The sequence below is a fragment of the Takifugu flavidus genome, chromosome 10 (genome assembly GCF_003711565.1).
Source record: "Takifugu flavidus isolate HTHZ2018 chromosome 10, ASM371156v2, whole genome shotgun sequence".
NCBI lineage: Eukaryota > Metazoa > Chordata > Actinopteri > Tetraodontiformes > Tetraodontidae > Takifugu > Takifugu flavidus.
Window position 1 is genome coordinate 5,491,323 of NC_079529.1, and position 25,285 is coordinate 5,516,607.

A 25,285-nucleotide genomic window follows, 5' to 3' on the forward strand; every position below is an offset into this window, starting at 1 on the left:
GTAGGCTGGGCATCATGGGAACTCCCCTGTTGGGATGTAGTCATGGGAACGCCCCGCTGTTCTCTCACCAGGACCCTCTCCACTAATTAAGAGGTAGTTGGGTTTTAAAAAAAATCCGAAACAATAAAAAGGGACCTCTGTCAGTGCATAACAATGAGGTTAAACGTGATGCGGGGTGACGTGGAGAGATTACAGAAATATAGATCCGCCAGCGATGCGTAAAGGTGGAAAACTGCCACGTGAGGGCGTTAATTGGGCATCTAGGGACCAATTGGAAACGTCGCCATTGGAACCTCGAAAGTGGCACCAAAACATGTTTGTTTCATGTTCTGTATTTGCGTTGCACCACAACGGCTACACGGGTCCTTTTGCTGACTGGTGTTCAGGGACAGGATTCCCTTTGCTGCGCCTGGAAGACAGAAGAAGGAGGCTTTTAGGTTATATCCTACGCCTGCTGCAGATGATTCAATCTGTGCGTTCTGCTGTTTTAAATGTGTCCCCTCTTTGGTAGATTGCAGCAAGACGCAACGACGGAGCCCTAATCATGACCCTTCAAAGCCCCTCATTACCGACCTGCCCTCAACTTTCATCAGCGGGAGCAATCAGAATCTCCCCCCCCCCCCCCCGCGGTGAGCCACAACTGGCCTAAAAGGTAATCAGGTGCAGTTCATTCTGCTGCTGATGGCGAATTTAAAAAAAAAAAAATTAAATAAAAGGAAAATAAACAGAAGAGTTATGTGCAAGATGAACGCAAGTTTCAATTTGGTTCCATTTTGCATTTACATTCTTCAAGAAGTCTGTGTGTGTGTGTGTGTGTGGTGTGTGTGTGTGGGGGGGGGGTTATGCTGTAGCCGATTTATTTATTTGTTCATTAATTGGGGACCTGGACTTTTAAAGTGGATTTTAGTGTTTCCTTAACGTATAAACGACATCAAACGTAGGGACCCTTTTCTACCAGCAGAGGGCGGTGCGGGGCTTGTTTGACTTGTCAAGTCATGAAAATACATTTAATAAGATTCTGGAACGAAAAAAATCTCAGAAATAGGACAAATTTTCACTGAACAAAAATAAAAAGGCGACTCTTTTGCATGAGCTGAATTCACAGATCTAAGACTTTCTAAGACCATTTTCTAATGTTGTACCTCACTCGAGAGGGCCAATGCTCACATCCCATGGTGTCTGGCAGTTTGAAGAGGTGCTCTCTTCTTGGATGAAGCCCAGTTTTCTCTGTGCAGATGGCAGACGGCATGAACAACGAACACAGGTGCATTTTATTGATGGCGCATTGAATGCGCCGGCGTAGCGACATGCTGAGACCTATGGTTGTGCCATGAATCAGCCACAATCACCTCATGTGGCAGAATGATACAGCAATTTTCTGAGCCCACTGAATGTAAAAAAATAAATAAATAATTCCAGAATGAACTATTAGCCAGAATCATACTGGGGAACCCCACCCTGCAGCCCTGCAGCAGAAAGTGCAGCGCACATCTGAACACCTCTGCTTCCTCTCTGGTGGCTACTTGTGAAATGACACATAATTGCTGTTGTGATGTGATGATGGCCCCTTTTTAAAACTGCCGCTGTCGTCAGAATAGCTTTGCAGTTTAATTTTTTATCTTTGTGGCCAGGCAGGGGAATCAGCCAAGACACATCTGAAGCCTAACAGCAGTGCCTGATTTATTTACTGTCTCGTTAGCTTAATGCTAACGCGCTATCTGCAGCCATTTTCTTGGTCATTAATCACCCAGTAAATAACCCACCACATCTTTAGCCCCCTGCACCAAATAAAGACAAATTTATCCTTCAGCAAAAGGCCAATAATGATGGAAATTAGTCAGTTGACATTGATGATCGATATGCAGAGACGTCGATATATCTGCGGGTTTTTCCAGACGGTCATCGGTGTCCCAGAGACGCAGTGTAATGTCTCAGCAACCGAGCTGTAATCGTAATGACCAGCAGGGATTCAGGCTCACGCCGCCACCCTCCACCTTCCTTCAGGTTTTCTACGCTCTTCCTCTTCTGCGTCTTTATTTACAAAAGGTGTTTGGAAAAGGCCAGTGTTCCTCAGCAGCATGTGTGCAGATCTGAGTGGACTAGAAAGCAGATGTATGGACTTTGTGTTAAAGTTGGACAGTTTTATTTCGACGGTACAAAATAAAGTCATACAGGCGGAGACACCACGAGGCACGGCACAGCAGCACAAGCATGATGGAGGATGGGATGAGCTCACTGGTTTGGCACATGCACCACGAGGCCATGACACAGGGCACCTTTAATACGCAACGATACGGCACATTTACACACCGATAACTGAATTACTTCATATTTTACATCACTAATTTATGGTTGAACAGCAGCTTTTAAAACAGTCTTAGGACACTGAATATGTAAACGCAAAGTTTAAAGCTTTCTGGAAAATGGGAGTGAGTGTGTGTGCTGGAGGAGGGGTGGAGCCCCTTAACTAAGACAAGTCAGTAGCTGTGTCCAAAATCACACACTTGTTCCCTACTCCCTCAATTGGTTAGGGAGCATCTGTTGTCCACTCCTTTTTTAATAATGCATTCTGGGATACATTGACTGCACTTAATAGGGAACAGCGATCTTCACTTCACATTCAGATACCCCTACAAATTCACACACACCCTAGTTAGTGTTCAACGTAGGCAATAGGCGGCGTGTTTGGAGACAGCCAGTGACGCTAATATTGATGTGACCATAAGAGTAACAGTGTTTCCCAGCTAGAATCATGTGTTTTATAACAGTCTTTAAGAAAAAACAAATCAACCTAAACAAGAAAAATGCTCATTACGCGACCGATGATGAGGAAGGAGTTTTTTTTTTACTCAAAACATTCATAGAAACATCAACTTCTGCTTGTTTTGCTCTACCAGCATTCCTTCCTTTGCAACTTAGAATGAGAAAAGATACATAAAGAGGTTGATGATACTGGAAATGGAGCACCTCCTATATTACGTGGAAGAAGAAGGCTGAACACATTTGACCGAATCCCGATCACATCGATTTCAACACATCCACTGCGGGAATTCAAGGACGACACGATTTCAACCGGTTCACGTCGGCGCTTTGGAACAAAAACGACTCCCTTCGTTAACACCGTCATCAACCCTCTCCTCTTCCTCGCTAGTCAGACATTCGCTGTACGTCCACTCGTCCACCTCATGCCTCTTGCACTCAGTCCTTCTCCTCGTTCTCTCACTCGTTCGTGGTTTTTAGACCACCAACCAGTGATGCAGCTGTGGGGGGGTGGAATTTGCCGATGATTTAGTGGCTAAATCAATTATCCATAATTATTAAGCTATGCTATGTGATGTCATCCCTTACCGTTAACTGCCGAACCTCCCCGTTGTCCACCAAATGATGCTCTGTCTCCGGGGTGATGGCATAGGCCAGTCTCTGTTACAGGACAAAAGGTGAACTTGCATTTATCGGACAACATTTCGTAAGAACAGGATGGGGAAAAACCACGGCAGCGCCGGAGCTTACGTTGCAGAACTTTCCGGGCAGGATGCACATCTTGTAGATGGCGTAGAGGGGTACCATGGACATGGAGGACATTGCCAGACACCACCCCACCATGTTTGCCCATGGAGGGAATACGTAGGAACCGTAGACGGGGGGGTTGAAGGTGGCGAAACTCACCACCACCATAAACTGCAAGAGAGAATTCCAGGTCACTGAATCGGCTTCATGCTAACAACTATTATAACTTTTCTCTCCAATTTCGGGCTCACCAGGAGGAAGCAGGGGCTGACAAACTTCCAGCACAGCCTCCAGTACATCCCTGGCCGCTGGCCAATCATCTCCTCGATGTCATCGCTGAATCGGTCCACCCCTGAAACAGTGGGAAACATAATCCTGAAACTGAGTTGCAAAAATGACACCCCTTATTCAACCCACCTCAGCAGCTCCTTGCCTGGGAGGCATCTCTGTGCAAAGGAATTTACCCAGACGGACAAGCAGGTATTCGGGGAAGCTAAATGTACTTATGCAGTGGACAGCTATGGGAAAAACCACAGTGATCGGGGGTCAGAGGGTCTCTGTGAGGGAGTTCTGAGAGGAAAGGCCCAAAGACGCCGTAGGCTTGATTTATTCGACTTGCCAAGGTCAGGACCCACCAAAATGGGGTAATACGCTGACCCCAACGCCCGAGGCTTGCTTCGTATTTAACGCTTTGCCGATCTGTCCATAATCAGGCTCAGCAGAAAATCAAAACGTTCATGGTAGCCATTTGACTCTCCTTAACCTTGTTTTTAAACAACCGTACTTATCTATGTGTTTTTGCAAAAAAAAAAAAAAATAATTTTTTTTTTTTTTACTCCACACAAGCTATGACGAAAGCAGCTGGTGGTAATTTGAACTATACAATAAAGGAAATAAACACAGTGTAGATAATAATAATAATATGAAGCTTGCAATATCTGCTAGCTTATTTGCTAGCTAAAGTGGTAGTTCATTCTGTTCCTAAAATATGTGTCATCATGTGACAAATAAATAAGGGGAAATGATTCTGACTGTAGTCCCCAAAAAACAGGGTCTGGACTACAAGTTTGCACTTGAATTATGTCTGCCTGCTAATGTAAACCAAAACCTGGCCACTGGGGGCTCACCTGGTCATAAATTAAACATCACAAATCAACAGAGCTTTTTTCTTCTACATAGAGCTTCAGCATCAAGGTGCTGCCAGTTTTTCTTTTTCTTTTTAAACCGAACGCGAGTAGAACTTAGACATCTGGAGATAAAATGACTTTGAGGGCCCCTCCTCACTTGCCACCCACAACAATCCACAACCTAGCTATTAGACAGCTGATCCTGTTCATGTCAAACGGGAATTGCCTGTTCCTCAGCTGCAATTTTCTGCGTGCGGCTGTCACACCACCGCTGAGCGAACACAGAGGTGACACACGCAGCGGTCAAAGCCGGGGTCGACTCCGGCAGGCTCTGCCGTACTTTCCCGTCCCCAGAAGACACATGCAACAAAACTGAAGAGGCCAAAACCATTAGTGGCTGCAGACCCACCAGCGGCTGCGTCTCCCGGTCTAATAACCTGTGACTTGTTGAGGCACAGCAGATCTATACCAACAGATGTCTCATCATGGAGCTAATATAATATCAGCTTTGCTGACCATGAAAACTTGAATCGCTCATTTTAGTTCTCTCACCATAGAACCAAGCGATGCCGATGGCTTCAATAAGCACTCCAAAGAGAATTGATGTTCCTGCAGCAAAGTGATCCAGCAGAATGAACACGTACATCCCCCCCTAAGGAAGCACAGGAAAATAAAGAATAATCAGCAAAAAGAGAAGCTAAAGAAGGTGATGGTCCAGTTAGCGATGCAGCTAAGAGTCTGGGTCTGGGATGGAACTTACATTTGTTACACAAAAGAGCGATATGAGGAAGGTGGAAACGACGATGAAGAGGGTGAACTGCTCTCTGTGCTTATGGAGGAATTTGAACTCATCGATGAGCCCCGTGATCACCGATTCCATCCCACCCATCTACAGGAAGGAGACAGAATTGGAATGGTAAGGGGCTGGTTATGGTTTTGGAAGTTCTCACAAATATAGGACTACAAGGATGTGTGTGTGCATTTGTGTGCCTTTGTGTGTGTATAGCCTCACAGCACTGTCAATGCCCAACGTAAACAACATAATGAAGAAGATAACCGCCCACACGGATGAACCCGGAAGAGTTGCAATGGCTTCTGGGTAAATAACAAACACCAATCCAGCACCTGGACGAGGATTAAACATAGAGAAGCAGAAACATTTTCATAATGATCATGGAATAACAGCCAGCCTTCATTGAAATGTGCAGAACGAACAGTATTAGAAGGTGCTAATGGTCAACATGAAAAAATCTGGACATCAGAAATGTGTTCAAGAAGAACAGGCTGATAGTTTTGTTCCATTCTAAACGTAAAAAGGAAGAAAGGGTGTACAAAGTGTGGATCAGTTACACTTTACCATCTCTGACGACTTTGTCCAAAGCCACGTTGTGCTTGTGGGACATATACCCCAGGAAGGAGAAGACCACAAAGCCAGAGAAAAAGCTCGTCAAGGAGTTGATGGAGCTGGTGATGATGGCATCTCTGGGTCAAGAAAAAAAAAAAACAGGACACAAAATGTTCGCAATGAGAAAGTGAGAGTTTAACTCTCCAAAGCAGAAGCTCTTCCAGGTCTTCAAAGGACAAATAATTTTTTTTCCTTCTTGGCGAAATCCTCCCAGCGGCGCCTTTTGCTCCTCAGAAACATTTAAAACCAAAGCAGGAGATAAAAGACGCCTGTGGGACGCTGATGATTTTCAAAGAGCGCGACAGTTTTGATTGGTGCTACAGCTGCCTGTGGCACAGCAGGGTGTCATCGGCGTAACGGGTTTCAGGGAGCTTCAAAGGTTATGTGTGAGTGTGTGTGTGAGTGTGTGTGTGTGTGTGTGTGTGTGTGTGTGTGTGTGTGTGTGTGTGTGTGTGTGTGCGTGTGTGTGCGCTGAATCAACTTCCCTTCGTCCTTCGCCTTCAGTTTTACCTGTAACAGTTGTTGGAGAATTTGTTGTAGCTGGAAAATGCGATCAGCACGCCGAACCCGACTCCCAGGGAGAAACAGATCTGCGTCGCCGCCTCGATCCAAACCTGCGAGCGACAGAGCAGCCATACTTGTGTGAAGCGGCAAACAAAAGGCACAGGAGAGGGGAAAAAAGCCATTATTAGGGATAATTGCAGGAAACTCATTCAACGGCAGTAGATGAAAGAGGCCAGTGAATACAGGGGGTAATTTTGCAAATTACGGCTCCATGCATCTATCTAATCTAATTCTGCAATTGCATCTCCTGTGTCTCCTGGCTGCTGCCGCTGCTTCAACTCGCCATAACTGCTGCAGCAGCTTGAACACTATTCAGATAAATATTGTACTGCTACAAGTGGTTCGATCTAAAAAAAAAAAAAGAAAAAAAACTCAAATACTCAAATACTTCCACTTTAACTGATGAGACTCAAGACTATAAACATGCGTCAGGGTGCCATGTTTGTCTCCCAAAACTGCGTTTTGTATCCTAGTTACACTACATTTATCAGCAAATACACACTCTCGGGCTGTAGTTGTGGTCACAATACTTGTAAAAAAAAAAAAAAGAAGGGTGTCAGGGGTGGAGGAAAGGTATCAAAGTGTTAAAGGCGCTGCTAAATCGGATCTGCGGAACTCCCTAACAGCATGTAACAAGTCCATTGAAAGGAAAGGATGATGGCCCACTGTTAGTTGCTCTTCTTTTATTTCTGCCACATCACCATCGCTATCCTTATTGCCCCCCTCCTCACTCACCTTTGCCTCGCAGAGTTTCAGGAAGTCCACGGAGAGGTAAGCCTTAATGCCATCCCTGGCTCCGGGCAGAGTGACTCCGCGGACCAGCAGCACAGTCAGGACCACGTAGGGCATGGTAGCTGTGATCCACACAACCTGAAAGGATGGCATGGGGTTCACGCAGTCATGCTCGAATTAGGCGTGCCTGCACGCGAGGCTGCCTACATCCAAGCTGCACTTAAACGCCTCACGCCTATGAGTGTCGGCCGATCACGTCGCCGCCGTGTCACTCGTACCTTTCCAGATGTCTTGACTCCCTTCCAGAGGCTGAAGTAGAGCAGAACGATCACCACGCCGAGACAGGAAGTCAGCTGCCAGCGCGGCCTACCGAGATCACCGATGCCACCGCTGTCCTGAATGTGCAGGACCCCTCGTCTGAGAAGAACAGAACCGTGAGCGTGGGTTCTGTCCTCTCAAAGAACAACGCACTTCAGACCGAGCAACTCGGCTTCCAGAAATAGGCCAAGAGAGAAGTTGAACGGTTCTTTTTATGTAATAGAACGTCTCTGATGTGGTCAAATTGTCTCCAGGTGGTTCTTTTCATCCAGAACACCTGAAATGCCTCGACTGTCACCAGAGAACAAACCCCCTCACTTTACAAGAGACACCTGGACGACTTTACAGGCTAAATGTAGCCAGACGCAGCAGCCATTTAGAGGTAAATATACGATATGAGAAGACCATTTATCATCCCAGAGCATGGCGTGACTTTTTCTATTTCTACTTCCTGGCAGTCATCGGACAAATGTTCATAAACCCTGAAGGTCTACTTACTCAAAGTATTCCTGGGCAGGGGTGGCTTTATAAATGTCACTGACGGAGCTGTTGTCAGCCCAGGCAGAGCAGTTGGGACTGTTCCATGTGTTGTTGCAGTGGACCCACGGCAGCTCTCCGGTGAAGGAGGAGAAGAGGTAGAACAGGGCCCAGGAGATGATGACGTTGTAGTAGAAGCCCACGTAGAGGGAAATGAGGATCACTGTAAAGCCCACACCTGTCAGACGTTCAGAGAAGCAGTTAAAGGCGGAGCGGACGGCGTTCCGAGATGTCCCCTGTGCTCACTCTGGACTTTAAGGGATAACTCTCCAATTTTGTTGAGCCTTCATGGACTTTTGGAAACTCTTGATCTGGAGGGAATCTGGACTTATACAATATGTTTTGAACTGTGTTATCCACCCTTCCGAGTGCAAATCAGACAACATTAGCAGTGGAAATGGAACTTAAGGAGTGCGGCTTTGTCTCGAAGTCAGAACACCGTTAGTAGTCCAGCTATCTGACAGGAAATAGTTTGGAGTTGTGATACACTCACTGCGGTCTCTCAGAAACTTTCAAAGAACCCACCATAAGGCCTTAATCTTCACTTCTAAAGCAGAATTTAATTGTCAACCTTTGCTAAGACGCAGGACCGCACCTTATCGATTCCTTTGTGATGTGGATGTGATATTTGTCCAGGCGTCGGCGCCTCTTATTAGCGCCGCATGCTGCCGCCTTATCTCTCCATCCTCCCTGTGCAGGCTGTTGTTCCACCTCTCTCCCTCCAAACGCATTGATCCCGACAGGAAACCAGCTCGCTGATCAGAATAATTACTGTCAATAAGGACTCGTGTATGTGTGTGTTTGAATAATTACTGTTATCCCCTGCACCAGAAAGAGCACGCCAAGCGTGTGATTAGAGCGTCAACCTACTCTGTGTGGTCTCGGACAGGCGTGCACGGCCGCGTGCAGAAGACACGCGCATGAGTGAGTGCACGCACGCACGCACGCATGCACACTCCGGGCCACCTTCAACAAGGACATGAGGTAGAACAACAGATGGTGGAGCATCTTCACCTTTAGAGCCTGATGTGTCTGCAGATATATGTCATCATATAAGCTGAAGAAGATGCTGGTGCTCACACTGGAGCTGGGAAAAGAGCCGAGCCAGTATAATTATATCTTCACCCACTGACTGCGTCTGCTCCGCTCATCGATGTGTTGAAAACTGACGTTTGACTGGAGGATTCGGACGATCGCAACCTAAAAGCCCAATTTTCATTTGCCTTCCATCTGAGTGCAGGCAGACGCCTGGCGACCCTCCCTGCCTGGGAGGAGAGCGCAACGTGTGGGGGGGGGCGGGTGGACAAGCGGATGTTAAGGGAGGAAGGCCCGAGGACGGGGGGGCACGCTGCGACAGGTCTGTTGCGCACATTTATGGGCGAGCTGACCTTTGAATATGGGACAGATCTTCCAGACCCCCGCGGCCCCTTCCCTGTTGTACTGTCCCAGAGCCAGCTCCATGTAGAAGAGAGGCATGCCCGCTATCACCATGAAGAAGAGGTAGGGCACCAGGAACGCACCTGTACACACAAGAGGAAGAGCGGCATTGTGGGTAAATTGAGCCTTTCCGTGAACGCGGCTGCTCAGGCTGGGGTATGGCTTCATTATCTTTGAAAGCTTTTAAATGTTTTATGTTAAACAGCTGCAATTAGCAGTAATTGTTGGAGCTGGACCCCCCACCCCCCCACCCCTCCACCATTTTGATCCAATACATTTATTCATCCTTCATTTTCATCTCCCTCCACCCTTCAGAAGTCCCCCTCCTCACCTCCTCCATTCTTGTAGCACAGGTAGGGGAACCTCCAGACGTTGGCGAGGTCGACAGCAAAGCCGATCACGGACAGCAGGAAGTCGATCTTCTTCCCCCAGGTCTCCCTGTCCTCCTCGCCACTCGTGTTGGTCTGAGGCGGAGGCGGAGCCACCAGGGCGCTGGACGTGAACTGGACCCCGTTCTGCTCTTTCACCAGAATCAGCTCCACCTAAAGAGAGCGAGAGGTCCAGGAGGTCAATGAATGATAGATTGTCCTGCACACATGGATGGAAAACAGCTATACTGTAACTAATGCTTTATTATTCAGTTATTACACATGTTAATGCTTTTTCTCTCTGTGGGTTGGACACAATAGTTAGAAAATATAGTAAAAAGGGAGGAAATAAAAGCCAGAATGACCCAAAATTGAGGTGATAGGTCATATTTACACAGGAAAAATAGAAAAGACACTGACACTGACCTCTTTGGGACCCATGGCGTTAGAGGTGGATTTTTCTGGGGCTACAGTTGAGGACATGAGGCTGACAGGGACGATGTCCGGGTGTCAGGACGGTCGAGGCTGAGGGAGAGAGGGCAGTGAGACGCAAGCAAGGAGGAAAATTCTGCTATCGGAAGATCAAGGTGGTTTCAAACACAAATGACATTTAAGTGATCCGGGTTTCAAGTGCGGAGAAGGACGGTGTCCCCGAGACTCCCGGCGTCAGATATGCCTCATTTCACACTTGTTGATCGCCATTTTACACATGCAGATTTGGCCCCCGGGGGCTATCCAGCCACTATTCCATAAGATTTGAAGATTTCTTCTTAAAAACTTAGGGTTACGGTTGGATTAGGGTTACAAATTTAACTCTACCTGTATTTTGGCAATTCCAAAAACATTTCTATTTTCCCCACCACATCCAGAAATTTGAAATGTCTTCCTGATCTGCTGGTGGTCAATCATCGTGGAGGACATTTCAAAAGGGCAGATTGGATTTGCTCAAAGCTAAGAAATCAATTATTTTGTGGGTCTGATCGCCAAAGACGAGCATTGAATGTGACCTGTGATGAAAAGAGAGGAAGAAAAGCACTCACCTTTGATAAGGACGACAGGTGCAAACTCCCCCGGCTGCCCCTTCGGACGATTTAATCCCAGTTTGGTCGATGTTCTTCGGTGCAGAGCGAGCAGGTGCCGAGCATAGTGCTGTCCGCTGGTCCCTCACAAGTTTTTCCCGGTGACGGTGAAAAAAATATAGAAACGACAGAAGATGTAGTCAGAGAGTGAAGGGATGAAGGTGCTAGAGGCTGCAGCTGGGGTCTCTTGCCCTCCCACCCTCTTTGGCCACAGTGATGGACACACTGAGCCCAGAGTACCCTGTGGTCTGCTATGGAGATCCGTCTGCGATACCACTCTTGTATGAGAAACAATCAAGTACACCCCCCCAGCCCCCCCATGACTCTCTTCTCTCCTCCTCCTCCTCCTCCTCCCCCTCCCTCCTCACCCGGGCTTCCTCTCCCTCCTGCCTGAGCAGAGGGGCTTCAAATCCATCCTTGCTGGTGACACTGGGAAAAGGTTGAAGCTGTGCGAAGGCTCTGGAAGTGGCCAAAAAAACAGATTTTGTTTTTGGAAATCCATTTTTACCATCACTGTTTACTGGATCACAAACAAAGCAGCACCTTCGGAAGTTCCTCACATGTCGTTGAACCAAAATGCATCTTTGTAATGGTCCCACCATCATTTGAATATTGCTAAAGCCCCACTTGTCAAACGGACACTTAAAAACTCCCAGCAAACCGTCAGTTCCCTCCTTATTGCTTCACCATTGAAGAGACCCCCCCACCCCCACCCTGTTCACCCACCCGTCCTGTCAATGCAGGCAGAAAAATCATATTACCTGTAACATCTGACACTAAACACAATCAGCCCGTTTGAAATTACCCTAACAGGAGCAGGGCAATGGAAGGCCACAACCCGGACAGATTTACGTCCCGCGCAGCCACGTCGAAGCAATCAATCGGACACTAATCTGCAGCATCGCCGGCGCTGTGGCGCCGTAATCGTCCGTCAGGCCTTCTGGCTTCTTATCAGAAATTGTTAGGTCATTGGATGTCGGTGCTGGGTCGGTGATGGGGCCCTGACAATGAGGAGGTGAGCATAATGGAGGGCCCTGTTTTCACGAACGCCACAGCTGAGACCAGGTGAAGAGGAAGGGGGCCGGAGGAGGAAGAGGAAGTGGGGAGAAAGGAAACGGGTGCAGAGGAGGAGGGGGTGGGGAAGGACCTGGTGGAGGATGAGGATGAGGTCTGGATGTGCTCCACAAAGGTAAATGAGGTTAGCTTATTTACTAGACATTAGCCTGTTGGTCTCCAGAGGTTCACCTCTCTACGCTTCTATCCAGCAGCCCTTTTTGGTCTTCACCCATCAGGTGGTGCTCATGGTTCTAATGGAGTAACTGGTCACCTAAAACACACCTTTAGCTTTACTGGGAAACACTTGAATAGAAGCTCAAATGCCATTGACGCTTTTAAGTTTAAGATTTTGCATCATTCTGATGTCATGTTCTGCATTGATTATAGAAATATTAGATAGCTTACATTAGCTAATTGTGTCAAAATGCTAAAATGCACCTACTTAAACTTAATTGCTCATCATAAAAGGATAATAGCAGAATCATCACGCATCAAAATCAGAAACTTCGGTCTGATTATGTCACTATATTCTGTTATTGCCACAAAAACAGTGTGACAGTCAGAGGAGGGGGGACATTTTCTTTTTAATTCAATCCAAGAGTCACATTAACAAGTTATATCATAGCAGTCCTCAACAGACAAATTCAAAGCAGCTTGCATTAATGACTCTTCATCCAAATGCATCCATAAAACAAAACTTATAACAAATGAGACAGGAGGGGGGGGGACTCCAGAGGAAACCCGTGGAGTCATCGCCCACGCCGCTGCGAGCCATCAGAAAGACACCATCACTCTGGCAGAGTACACAAGTCTTTCGTCTTGGGCTCGCCGCTGGACACACGGCGGTAAACAGGCAGCAACAGCAGATACTCGCTCGTGCCTCGCAGGTGTACAGTTCATCTGCACCTCTATAGAGGCACAAAGAAAATAAAAACCATAATGGCTCCCAGTGGCTTCACACAGCTCTGATGCAAACGTGGAATACACAAAATAAAATCAAAAAAATTGACATGCTGATGAAAGTGAGCCACCCTGGAGACGCTCAGATGGACATTTTAATTGGACACGAATACCTGGGAGTGTTAGTGTGCAAGACATTTCATTCTGAGCCACCAGTGTCCTCGCATCTGTACAAAAAACAGCCTGGTTGTCATTTACAGGAGTAGATGAGCAACCAGCTGCTGAAAGGGGAAACCAAGATCACATTACTGGGGAGGACATTTAATACTTGCCTAATCCACGGTGCAAACTGGTTATTACTCATTCAAAGGTGTGTTCCTACAAATTAGCAGCCGTAACGAGCTACAAAATCCATACGATCCTGAGACGTGTAGGAGGGTGGGCTGAGGGAGGTCCTATCGCGTGTGCCAATGTCTTCCGTGCCCCCGTTGTTGAAGCACATGTGGAGAAACGCGACAGTATGGCGACAAGAAAAGTAACATTCTTTGTAGCACATATGAAGGAAAAAAAGGAAAACTAAAGTGCAAGGACACAACTGGATGTAAGACAGAAATAAAGGATGTGTTTTGTGGAGTGTTTGTGCGGTGCGGCCCGTCATGCGGCGGAAGGTTTCACCTCGGGGCCTTAGGCTTTAAAAAAAAAAAAAGGGGGTCATGAGGGTGAAAAGGTGTCAGTTTTATACCAAAACTTCTTAGGAAATGTCCACTGTGGGTCAGCGCCTCTGATTGTGACAAGATTGTCTATACATTCTCTTCTTTAGCATAAAAATCCTATAGGTTCAAGGCTACTGGTTTCCGTAAGAAATCTGCATTTCAGTTTTAAGCAGCCGACTCAGCAGAAATAGTAATAAGGATTTAACTTCACACAACGCAGCGCTAAATAGTTGCAGTATTTTTTAAAAAAAAGGGAAACAATGTGGCTCATTTTTCATCATCGGTACAATCTGCAAAGGAGAGATCACAGATCTTTTGTCATGGCAGTGAAAATAAAAGTCATTCACATACGTATATCAAAAATTCCCTAAATGTCCCGCATTTGGAATATTCAAAATACATATCGGAACTCTTTGAAAGCAAACGTCTTGAGAAGGCTTAAGAGATATTGCTTCACAGAAAGCTGTAAAGGGAATGAGGAGGGAACATGAACAGTCTGCAGGGACGAAGGGGAGGAAAACGAAACCGTATGTGCAGAGAAGTGAAATACAACTGGCAACAGCTACTATTAAAAATAGTCCCTTTGAATGATTTGAGACATTTTCATCTCAGTCATTGTAGATATTAGTGGTTCCATGTGCTTTCAAACTAACAAATTAAAATCAAAACTGACCTAAATGAGCTTCAAATATGTTGTATAAGGATTGGAATAGTTGATTGTGGGAGGAGGGAGGGAAAAAATCTCCATCATTCCATACCCAAACTGGCTTTAGGACCATGGACTCCACGAGAACGTAAACTGAATCACTTTTGGTCGCAAACACTTTCAGTAGCAGCTCATTGGGAATAACTTTTTTTTGTTAGTCTCCGAATTCAGTCTGGCTCCTTAATGAACTGGTGAGGGTGAACAAAAACAGCCTCAAAAGATCAAACGCTCCGCTGATGGTCGGGACTTCATCCGCTCACACTCGTGAAACGGTGGGAATTGAATGCATCGCTACAGAGAACAGCAAAAGTAGAGGAGACGTAAAAAAACAAACATCACCCTTTTTGGTCCATGTTGATTCTTTTCAAAAACAAAAGGAAAGGGGTGATGATCGCTGGAAGAAAATAAAAACATGCACAGAACCCGGAAAGAGGCAGATTATGACATCATTGATTTGTGGTTTTTTTAAATCACTGAACCCTGAGCTAAATCAAATATTTCATCGTGTGTGTGAAGATCCGCTCCTGAAGACCCGGGTTCACCTCAAATATGGCTGCTGTGTGCAGCCCAACCGTCACCGGCGCCCGCGGGTCCCCCCGTCTCAGAGCCCATAAACTCTGCCAGCTTCAGTTTTAAAAAAAAGGCATCTACCATGAATGAGAGAAAACATAAATATTACAGATTTAGTAGTGAATAATGATTTCACTCAATGTTTGACTTCATTTCCTGGGATTAGGTTTTTGTTAATCTCCCTTGTTTCCCTCCTGTATAAGACATGCACAGTTAGGAGGGTAAAATATAGGTGCGTTCCAGGAGTTTCCATTAGTGCTTGCCCTTTAATAATTCAAGCTTCATAGATGACGATCTATATGTTAAAAAAATTATTCTTTTCACAAAATAATCCAAAAAACGGTTTAGAAATATCCTCGGAGATTTCGTGGAGCCGATACTGATAAAAATGAAAAAGTAAACGTTTGCAGTTGCGGTTACTGAAATATACATTATCCCTTAACAACCGTGCTCCCCTTACTGCTTCACACACATACAGGAAGAACCGCCTCTCGCCAGGAGAGGCCTTCGTTTCATCCCAGCACGCCGCTCAGTTGTGTTTCTTGTGGTCTGCCGTAACGTGGTAGTTGGGGCTGAAGTCGGGGCAGATGCCGTTGCTCAGTTTGGGGATGCCTTTCAGGTTCAGAGACGACAGGCTGGTCTTTGCTTGGTGATGGTGACAGGTTCCGCTGTGGAGGTCTGGATTTTCTGTGTACAGGAAGTCCTCAGCAAAATCTGGGTTCAGATCCACAAAGCTCCTGAACTTGTCTGCGAGAGGCCACAAGAGGGCGCCAGAGACAGGGAAACCATTAGAAAAGGCTTGGAAATACCCAGGCTGAGGAAGAGTCCAATAGCCTGCATCTGTTCTGAAGAACAAGCTGAAATGGAAAATTCTCTCCAGTCACTCACCGAATGTGATTTTCCCAGTATCGCCAGCATCAACGGCGTTAAAGAGGCGGGACACGCCGAGATGAGTCACGCCTAACGCCGTCTTCAGTATTACTGCCAACTCCATCTGCGTAATGGCACCGTCCTCCTCCGCCTCAAACATCTGGAGTTTCAAACATTCGGACATTATGCTCCTTCTGAACATCAACTGTTAAGCATGAACGGAAGCAATGACAACATGCTACGTGCTAAAAATGGTTATATCTACGTATTTAATCCCTCAGAAATGAAGAAGACAACTTTGGCAAATGTCTTCCTGAATTACACAAACACATGGCCACTGGTTAAATAGCGCTTGAAAAAAATGAAAATAATGTACCTTGAAAGCCAGTTTCATGGTTTGCAGAGTTTTGGCAGGTCTGCACACAACAGATAAGGCTATCACGTACTCTCTGACATCAATGTAGTTCTCATCACGCTGGAGAAAAAAAGGAGACAATGGAGAGTTTGTGATCAATGCAGTTCATTTGGAATGGCGGAGTGTTACCAGACAGCAGAGCAAACCTGGTCCTGAGCAGTAAGAAAGAGTTAAAATGAAATGTGAAGCAGCTATTGAGGAAAAAGGAGCGTATCCTAATTTGGAATGAAAATTCTCTGGAGGGTTTACCTCATCGAACAGAGCAAACACGTCTCGCAGCATGTCGGAAACTGGCACATCCAGGAACTGAGCAAAGTCGTCCAAGTCCAGCTTCTGCCCCTCCAGTTTCCTGGCCCGGTTCCCGTACTCCTGCAGAACTTTCTCGGTGTTCTTAGGCTTGAGCCTGGCACAGGCAGGAAACAACTCTAATTAATTAACTTAAAATCAGCCTGAGAACTCAAGTTCAGTTACAAGTTCAATCGATACTGAATTTAACGCTAATCTGGGTCCCTCATGCTAATATTCAGATGACTGACGCAGCTCAAACTGCCCCTCTGGACCCCCTCTCAGTGATTCCAACTGTGCACATCATCAGTTGAGCTTCTTGGAGTGCACGGTGAGGTCGGAGGCGACACCAACTGGCTGCGGATGTTGCCGAGCGTGTTGCGTAAGGGGAAGGTTGAGCAACTCACCCCAGCCTCCTGACCAGCTTGGCATACTCCAGCAGGCAGGTGTCGACTGGCAGCCTCAGCTGGCCCTCCGCCATGGCCAGCTGGCAGTCTTCAAACGAGTAATCTGTGATGGGCACCCCCAGCGCTCTGAGGGGAGCGCGGCGGAGACGGTAGATCAGCCAGAGCGACAAGTCTTATTCACTGGAGCTTGTATTCATTTGAAATGGGAACTTACTTAGCCATGACACGCCGCACGTTGATGGCGAAAAGCGCGGGGTTCCTTTTCTCCTCCTCTGAGGGGGTGTAGACAGGAAGGAACTGCAGACAGCAACAGCAGCATCCACAGTGATGCACTAATTGGAGGTGATGATAAAGGAACAGCGCGTCTCTTTGCTCAGTGAGGCGCGTCGACAGGAGCTCAAACGTACCTCAATCACAAACTCGTTGTAGAGCTGGCAGAGCGTCAGCCACAAGATTTCAAACCTGGACACAAAACAACAGCAAAAACATCCGACTCTATTCTTCTGGCTCTTTAATTTTAATAAAAGTGCAAAACTATGGCCGGTACTTACGCTCCAGGGCCCTGCCACGTCCATGTGATTGTATCCTGTCAAAATTAATTGACACCAGTAAGAACACATCTTTTTAAAAAATGCCATTTTTAACTCATTCATGTGACTGTTCACACACAGTAACACAGTAAACCTCCTCAGCAGCACCTCAGACAGGAGGAGCCTGAATTAATTTGCTGGAGTTCTGCAGTGACATCGGCTGAGGTCGGTTCTCCTTCACCTCTGAGCCCGCGCGCTGCTTCAGACCCTGATTATCCAGATTTCCAGTCCAGCCATCACAAAGTCACTCTGCCTACTTCACTGAGTTCATCTCATTACCAACTTCAGCTGACCAAGTTCTCTGGCCGGCCGGTAGGTGACTCACAGTTCCATTAGAGGGGGACGTCAGGCACAAATGAGGATGTACTACACAAAGTGAAAAGACTGCGCTCAGCTTTAAACACACCACAGATGTATTTATTTGTGGATTTCTGCAGACACCCAACCACAGACGTCTGCAGACAAAGGCTGTGTTTTCACAAAATAAAGGGATGAGATTTCCACGTCTGAGGAGGTAAAACCTTCGGTTCCCACGGCCAGCTGGACAGCTCAAGTGTTTGAGTCAGGAATAACCACTGATTCCTGAAGGGACGCCGACATCAACCATTAACAAACACACTTAATTAAAAGGCGGTATTTATAATTCAACTAAAAAAAAAACAAGATAAAGGAGGCAATGTTGAGGGTGTAGCTTCAGTAGTGATGTGTAATTTATAAGCAGCATTTTTCCTGACAAAACCTGCAGATATAAAACCGCATGAGCTTCCAGAGATGAAATGTCCTCATCCATAATTCTCTATATTCCTCATTTCACTTCTGAAGATGCCATATCTGCCAGATGGTGGAATGATTCTATCCACTAAAACTGTGACCTCTCTGTGCTTGTGAAGCCTTTTCTCCATGAAATCTACAAATATAACTCAAATATTCATGAGTGCCGACACCAGCAGAGTGTGAACTCCAGCAGGTACGCACCCCGTCGTATGGAATTCTGTAAGTTTGTTGACTCTATACGCTCGGAACTAGAGTCTGAACAGAAGGCAGCTGTAAAGGGAGTGAATGTACACTTCAGTGCAGTGCTAAACTGATGTCTCACTCGTGTAGACGTAGATGCTCACTTCCTGTTTCTACCCTGAGAGTCTACAGAAGCTCTGCTGTTCTGTGTCAACTTCCTGAAAGCAGCGGCTAATTTGGTCAGCGTGTGACCTTTTCATTTAAAAACCAACCTTTGCGTAACAAGTTGTATTGTTAAACACACCGTTAAAATCAACGCACCACAGCAGGGACGTGACGCATGTTCTGATGTTTGACACATTTTTTAATAAAGCATCTCACCAGTTTATTGGGGTAACGGATGACCACAGGCTGCACTGGTACAGCTGGGATGAATGCTCCTGCAAAGATACGAGGCTGCACGGTCAGGTTTCAGTTCACAGCTCGGCTCAGCGTCATAATTAAGCTTAAAATATCAAGGGAAGCTTAAAATAACCATCATTGAATGCAAACACGTACTGAACAGCCTTAACCTGAGTGAGGGAAGTTGATGAGCAGGGAGAAATACCTGGCTTAAAGGTAATGAGGCAGGATCTGTTGGTGCACGTTCCCTCGGGAAAAATCATGATCTGAACAGCAAAGGGAAAAAAGGAACTCAGAGGTTGAAAACACTACGAATATTAAAAGTGCAAGATCCCTGCACTGCAAGCTCAAAAAAGAAAGGACCGAGTGGTCTCCCATTGAGTCAAAATGCACGCTCGACTGGATTCGGCTGAGCGTGCAGGCCCGACAAAGAATGACTTTGGAAAAATTGTTGTCACATGTGTGGATCAGCCCGCACTTCCTGGAAATGACCGCGATTCCTGTAATGTTATCACAGGCCTCTTTGCATCGACCGGCGCTTTTCTGGTCTGCCCATTGATTTCATTTGGCTGTCATTTAAGACATCCTGCTCTTATTAATTCTGTGCAAATACTCAGCGTTTTTAACGTCTCTATCCAGAGCGTCCTTCCATTTACCTGAGGCCACTCCCCTCCTGAATGCGCTCGGCGTTTAATCTCCTCCACCGTCTTCTTTCTGGAGTCCTGGTCCGACCGTGACACAAACACTGGTCTGATATATTTAATCAACGCTACGAGTAAACAGAAGAGAACAAAAATGTTACTTCTGCACAACTGCACAAACCCACATTATATCACTATTATAACCCTCAGACAAAAAGGAAATGAAAATTGAAATGAAGTCTGGTTAAAATAAAAGGGTCTAATCTGCAGATGTTGGCTGCTGGCAGCTTTTTCAGTTTCTCCATCCTTTCTCCTTTAATGAAAAACATGGTTACTTGTGTTTTTAGTGCGTGCACACACACACAGACACACAGACACACACACACACCAGACAGTCCATTCCAACAACAGATTATCCCTTCCGTTAGTGCCATGAGGGACAAGTTCCACATGTCACCGTGGCTGATGGCGCCACCAAGCACCTTTTCTGATGATTCAGCAGAGTCAAACTTCCTCAATTTCTGCTCTCATGATGACAAAGTCATGTGTTGAGGGAAAGTGTATGATGACACCACTCTTTAAAAAGAAAAAAAGAAAAGAAATTCCTCCAGGAAGGGGAGAAAATAAACACATACCCACACATCCACACACACCGTGGTCGTTTTCCGTGTGTCAATGTGCATAAGCCCTTCAAAGGTATTTGGCAGCTGAAATCAACTGAACCTGGAAGCCAGTTAAGAGGATCTGCTTCTGCATTAGCATGTGGACGGACGGCAAACGAGCAGAGCGTCCTTGAACTGGGCAAACGAATTAGCTCGGTTTAGCCCATTATTAATATAAGGTGATGGGCACGGAGGGCTTAGGGGTGAAACAGAGAAAACTGGGCAGCATGAGCTGCATCTAACCCCCGGGGGTTCTCTGAAACGTCTCAGAATGCGACTTACTGCCCCACAGTGGGATATCTTTGCTCTCGGCCTTCATGACGATTGACGCCATCGTCATGGTGACCGGGATGGCGTCAAAGTAGGAAGAGTGGGGGGCCAGAGTGAGGATGGGTGCTTCTGCAGGCAACGCCCTCTGACCTTTCACCGTCACCCAATGGAAGCCTCCCGCAAACCACATGACCCGCATGATGATCTTCAGAATGATGTCTACCAGTCTGGAAGGAAGAGACACGTGCACGTGAGGATGAGGAGTAAACCTTCAATCCATCTTTTAGGAGGGGAGCCTACCTCCTCCAGAGGCACTGGGGTTCAACGGCGGTCTCTGAGCGCCCGACTGTGGCCAGGAAGGCAAAAGGCCAAGCCAGCAGCATCATGAAAGCAGCTATGAGCAGCCGGATGGGGAACAGCGTGACCGTCATCAAAGCGATCTGCCAGACAGAAGGAAAGAGCAGAAGGAGTTAAACATACGTCTGAACGTGCGCCGTCATCCTGGCAGATCACAACCTCAGTCTGGCAGCAGCGTCTCAACCAGTCTGCCCCGGATGATGTCACTTCCTCTTTTGTTCATGCGTTAGATCTTGAACTAAAATGTGCACGTTTCAAAAGCCGTGAAGCATTGTTCCATTTGCTGCTCGTGTGTTGTTGGAGCTGCCAGAATGGACGCTGTGGATTCATCTGAGTAAAGAATGATCTCTTCCTGCTACGCGCAGCGTTCTTCTGTGGCCCCTGCTGTGGAACCGTCTCTGCTTTTGATTGGAGCTGCAACCTTCCTCTTTGAGAAAGCTTAAATAAATAAAATTTAAATCAATTTGCTCACCATTAAACATATGGAACGACAGCTGAAACACACCATAAAAGATGATAACGATCAGTTGTTCCCAACAGATCGATTATTTGGCCACAGTTTAATAAACTCATTTGTTTACAATTCATGCCTCCGTGACTTCTGGAGAGGCTCAGTATTCCTGCTCATTGACGCAGACCTGGAGCCCGAAGGCCTTTGCCTCTGACATTTAAAGCTGGATGCTTATTTTACAGCTCACTCTCTCTCCCTGATTGCAGCACTTATCTTCTCTCAATGTTTGTCTTGATAACGACTCAAAGATTTCATTCACGTGTGCTAATCTGCAGCTGACACACACGGAACATTTGACCACTCTAAATAATAATAAAGGCTCATTTACCTACTCAGGAATCTAAACGCTTTTAGCTGCTGCTGTGAACTGCATTTGACTCAATATTTATTCAAGCCGTAGACACAGGAATGCATAAACGCCTTTTACCTTCCACTGAGCAAAGCTCTGCAATCTAAACTGTGAAGCTTCACAGACATGTTTCTGCTTGTTTTGCAGTTAAAAATATAAAAAAAGTGCAACTACTAACTTTTAGCCTGAATGTCACCGGTTCCTGCCCTTTTTTATAGAGCTGCGCAATTCATTTCAAACCAACTTGCTCACGTGCACCTCCTGTTAACTGCATAATCTATACGCATCCATCCACTGGGAAACAGACGCGCGCTGCCTGGTCACGCCTTGCAAAGGATTTCTATCAAGAGTCTCCGACTAAATCCCCATGAAAACAGCAAGAAAGGCTCCTACGAAGCAAACGCATACATGCTGAGATTGATCTGTATCCTGAGTGCAACTGTAGACGCCACTTCCTGTTTACAGAGCTGCATCTTGGTTCAGAGAGAAAGCAGCATTAGAAAAGTCACCTTTGTTCAAAACTGACTGAACACGAGCTCTGCCGTTCTGAATTACTCTGTGATTATACGCGTTGTGTGGAGACAACTGAGCATCCAGCACCTTCGACTGACAGATATATTTGTCTGTTCTTGAGAGGAACACATAGATTGCACACTTCTGCTGCTAATCCATAATTATACAGAGGAGGGGGGGGTTGTGTGGGGGAGATTTATTCCCACACTACATAGCTTAAAAGCTATTGACTTGTTTCTGCCTTTGTGGGATTAAAACAGATTTACGCATTTGCAGGGTATGCTAATAAACCATACAAGGACTGTAAATTAGGTTTGTCAAAGCTCTCCTTGGGTTTAACAGTATTACCAGCATGGCCTTTGACCCTACACCAACTTATGAGGTTTACAGCTGGATTTGAACGAGGGAAGAAAGAGGTTTTTACGTTGGTACGGCCTCATCACCAATCCTCTGCATTTTGTCATCAGCTGTAGACGGATGAACTGGGGCTCAGGGACCCATAAATAAAGCTCGGCCTGTCACTGTGGTTTCTGCCCGTCTGCTATAAACTGTGACTCCACTTCCTGAGTTCATCACGTACGGCGTTTTGGTTCAGATTTTACCTTCCCGAACTGAGGCGCATTCAAGAGTTTTATAGACATAGAACAACATTTGATACTATTCTTCCTAAATACAGCAAACCCACGTTTCTCCTTTACGCTGATGTAGATATCGGCATGATGTACCCAGCTAATGAACATGTAGCAGGATTTTTAGACTGAAATGGTTAAATCACTCTCTCCCTTAGCGTTGGCGCACTTGAAATTTGAACTTTTTGCCCTTGTTCTCCACCACGAAGACATGTGTGATCCTCCGAGCGTCATTATTCTCATGTGTAACGAGATATGCCGACCCTTGTTAGCACCATTCATAAAAACCAGGCTAACCCTCACTGGTCCTGCAGATGCCTTACAGTCGTGTCCCAATTTCACACTTTAACAGCTCTTTCAAGCCCACACCCACTTCTAATCTTATATTCATTCTATATGTCAAAAGATGGTTTTCCCGTGCTGCTGTGCTGCAAGACATAATTCATCCTGCCAGCCCTACAAACTGGGACAATTTCCCCCCATTCCAAATGCATTGCAAAGAAATGGCAGCTAGACATAGAAAAGACATGCATTTCTTTATGTAGGCCCTATAAAACACTCATTTAAATAGAATTCATGCCAGAAGAAGGAGCTCTAAAAACTCTGCAGAGAGGTATGCTTCATTGAACAGGGATCGGTTCACTCAATATAGTCACGGAATAAGGGCCAGGCCATGGCCCTGGGGTGAGTACATGTACACACAAGCAGGCACAACCTACTCAAGCCTTTCAGACAGATCATATGAGGTAAACTGAAAAAAGGAACCACATGTGGCCTGATTTATTATCAGACCCTGTTTCGAAAATACAAGCCATAAAGAACACTGGTGACTTTCTCTCCCCCCATCTGGACATGTGTGCTGTTGTGCTGCTCATAAGGAAACTGTTGCATGTGCACCGTGCAATATAAATAAACCCTTTAATATTGTGTCTTGTGACACATCTGCATGCTGCATCCAATTACACACTGTATCTGCACAGCAGAGCTTAATCATTTAAAAAAAAGTGACCGGGAGCTTTTAGTAACAGCTTTTGCAGAGAAGTCTGAAAGCTCTAAATCTGATTATCAACAGCTCTGTTGGACATTGTGGTCTTAAGTTGTAAAACTCAATCAGGAACAACAAACTGGCTGTTGGGGGAACATGCAAATGACTCCCTTCTTTCAACCTGCAGGTGCTTTTGCAGTTTGAGGACGACAGTAATGATGCAGGCGGGGGGAAAAATGGAAAGCTGTGCAAACGCGTAATGGCTGCAGAAAACAACATTTGAAAGTGGCTGGTTAACAATTTGCTCAAATCCAAAAGCTGGAAAAGCAATCAATGAGCAACAAGCTAGGCCCATTCTGGAAAGCCGGTTCAGCCTAAATGGCTACATTTAGCTTCCATGTTAATGGTTAACAACCTATGAAAATAATGTTTCATGTCTATGACGGATAAACACATCTCTAAAAGAACCCGCCAGAGGAAACAGTTAAACCATTAACGGGATAAACCAACACGACTGTAGCTGCCATTAGCCGTAGAGCTAACGCTAGCTCAGTGCCGTGCATGGATGCAGGGGAAAAATTCCAAGTTAGGTCGGAGTGACAGCCTCTGCAGACTGTGACTCTACAATATATTATTGCTCTCCAATTGCGGAAAAAGGAGTGATTAATAATTTGCTTGAAAGTGTGCATTTACCTTAGCCTTTTCAAAAGGGGTGAATTTCAAAACGTGCACAAAGGGGTTTCTGAACGGAGGAGCCTGGTCCACCTTCTTTCCATCGCCGTCCATCCCACACTGTCTGTTGTTCGGCAACTTCATTCTCACAGGCAGTAACGTAACAGAGAGTTTGGAGCCAAATTCCAAATATTTACCGTCCCTGTTTGAAAGGAAGGCTCCTCACGCCAAACGCACTTCACCTTATCTGTCCTGTGCACTGGCTAATTCAAGTGGCAGAGCAGAGTTATTACTGTTATCGTTCTTTCCCCTACCGCATGGAGGGATAATGCTTAGCTCAAGGATTAGAAGGGGATATTTGAAGTCACCGATATCCTTCTGCTCACAGTGCGTAGGACGCCTTCCTTCCCTCACACCGTGTTCCCCTACCGCTCCGTTAGCTCTGTATGCTAACAGACCCACGACTCCTCTAGCCGGGCAGTGCGCATGCGCAGAACACCTCCGTAGCATCCTCTCCATCCGCGGAGCGCTCCGCGATGCTGCTTTCAAATCTCCGCCAAAATGTCGTAAATTCGACTCCGTGCACATTTTCCATTACCTTGAAACAATAAAAGACAACAGCTCATGCAACATAATGAGGGGGTTTGAATTCCAAAAATAATAATCTCAAAGAGCACAAGGTACTGGTAAAGAATTCCATTTATTCTGAAGCTTATACCGCAATAAATACCTTAATTATGTCTATTTACCTTGA

General features: G+C 46.0%; 2 protein-coding genes across 2 annotated transcripts; both read right to left on the bottom strand.

The window, feature by feature from the left end:
- Positions 1–2,120: 2,120 nt before the first annotated feature.
- slc6a3 (solute carrier family 6 member 3) lies at positions 2,121–11,337 on the bottom strand. The gene is made up of 16 exons (XM_057046224.1): positions 11,036–11,337; positions 10,422–10,520; positions 9,959–10,169; positions 9,579–9,710; positions 8,152–8,368; positions 7,614–7,752; positions 7,339–7,473; positions 6,550–6,653; positions 5,992–6,116; positions 5,647–5,759; positions 5,395–5,523; positions 5,187–5,286; positions 3,759–3,859; positions 3,511–3,678; positions 3,349–3,420; positions 2,121–3,260 (listed from the first exon to the last, which is right to left on the bottom strand). Exons 2-16 carry the CDS (start codon positions 10,476–10,478, stop codon positions 3,237–3,239), a joined length of 1,827 nt encoding a protein of 608 aa, XP_056902204.1. The 5' UTR covers positions 10,479–10,520; positions 11,036–11,337; the 3' UTR covers positions 2,121–3,236.
- Positions 11,338–12,695: 1,358 nt separating this feature from the next.
- On the bottom strand, positions 12,696–25,012 carry LOC130532544 (lysophosphatidylcholine acyltransferase 1). The gene is made up of 14 exons (XM_057045247.1): positions 24,553–25,012; positions 20,816–20,955; positions 20,528–20,742; positions 19,599–19,711; positions 19,148–19,208; positions 18,922–18,980; positions 17,548–17,582; positions 17,404–17,458; positions 17,211–17,293; positions 16,997–17,122; positions 16,554–16,707; positions 16,266–16,364; positions 15,908–16,049; positions 12,696–15,766 (listed from the first exon to the last, which is right to left on the bottom strand). The coding sequence occupies exons 1-14, from the start codon at positions 24,673–24,675 to the stop codon at positions 15,549–15,551; spliced, it is 1,623 nt and encodes a 540-aa protein (XP_056901227.1). The 5' UTR covers positions 24,676–25,012; the 3' UTR covers positions 12,696–15,548.
- Between the last annotated feature and the right edge of the window lie 273 nt (positions 25,013–25,285).

Bases quoted from the DNA above. Each gene is read 5' to 3' on its own strand.
- slc6a3 (XM_057046224.1), bottom strand. From the start codon at position 10,478: ATGTCCTCAACTGTAGCCCCAGAAAAATCCACCTCTAACGCCATGGGT. The intron at 10,170-10,421 runs GTCAGTGTCAGT...CGCTCTCTTTAG, and splicing joins ACGCCATGGGTCCCAAAGAG to GTGGAGCTGATTCTGGTGAA. The intron at 8,369-9,578 runs GTCAGCTCGCCC...AACGTCTGACAG, and splicing joins GATCTGTCCCATATTCAAAG to GTGTGGGCTTTACAGTGATC.
- LOC130532544 (XM_057045247.1), bottom strand. From the start codon at position 24,675: ATGAAGTTGCCGAACAACAGACAGTGTGGGATGGACGGCGATGGAAAG. The intron at 20,743-20,815 runs GTAGGCTCCCCT...TCTTCCTTCCAG, and splicing joins CCCCAGTGCCTCTGGAGGAG to ACTGGTAGACATCATTCTGA. The intron at 17,294-17,403 runs GTACGTTTGAGC...TGCTGTCTGCAG, and splicing joins ACAACGAGTTTGTGATTGAG to TTCCTTCCTGTCTACACCCC.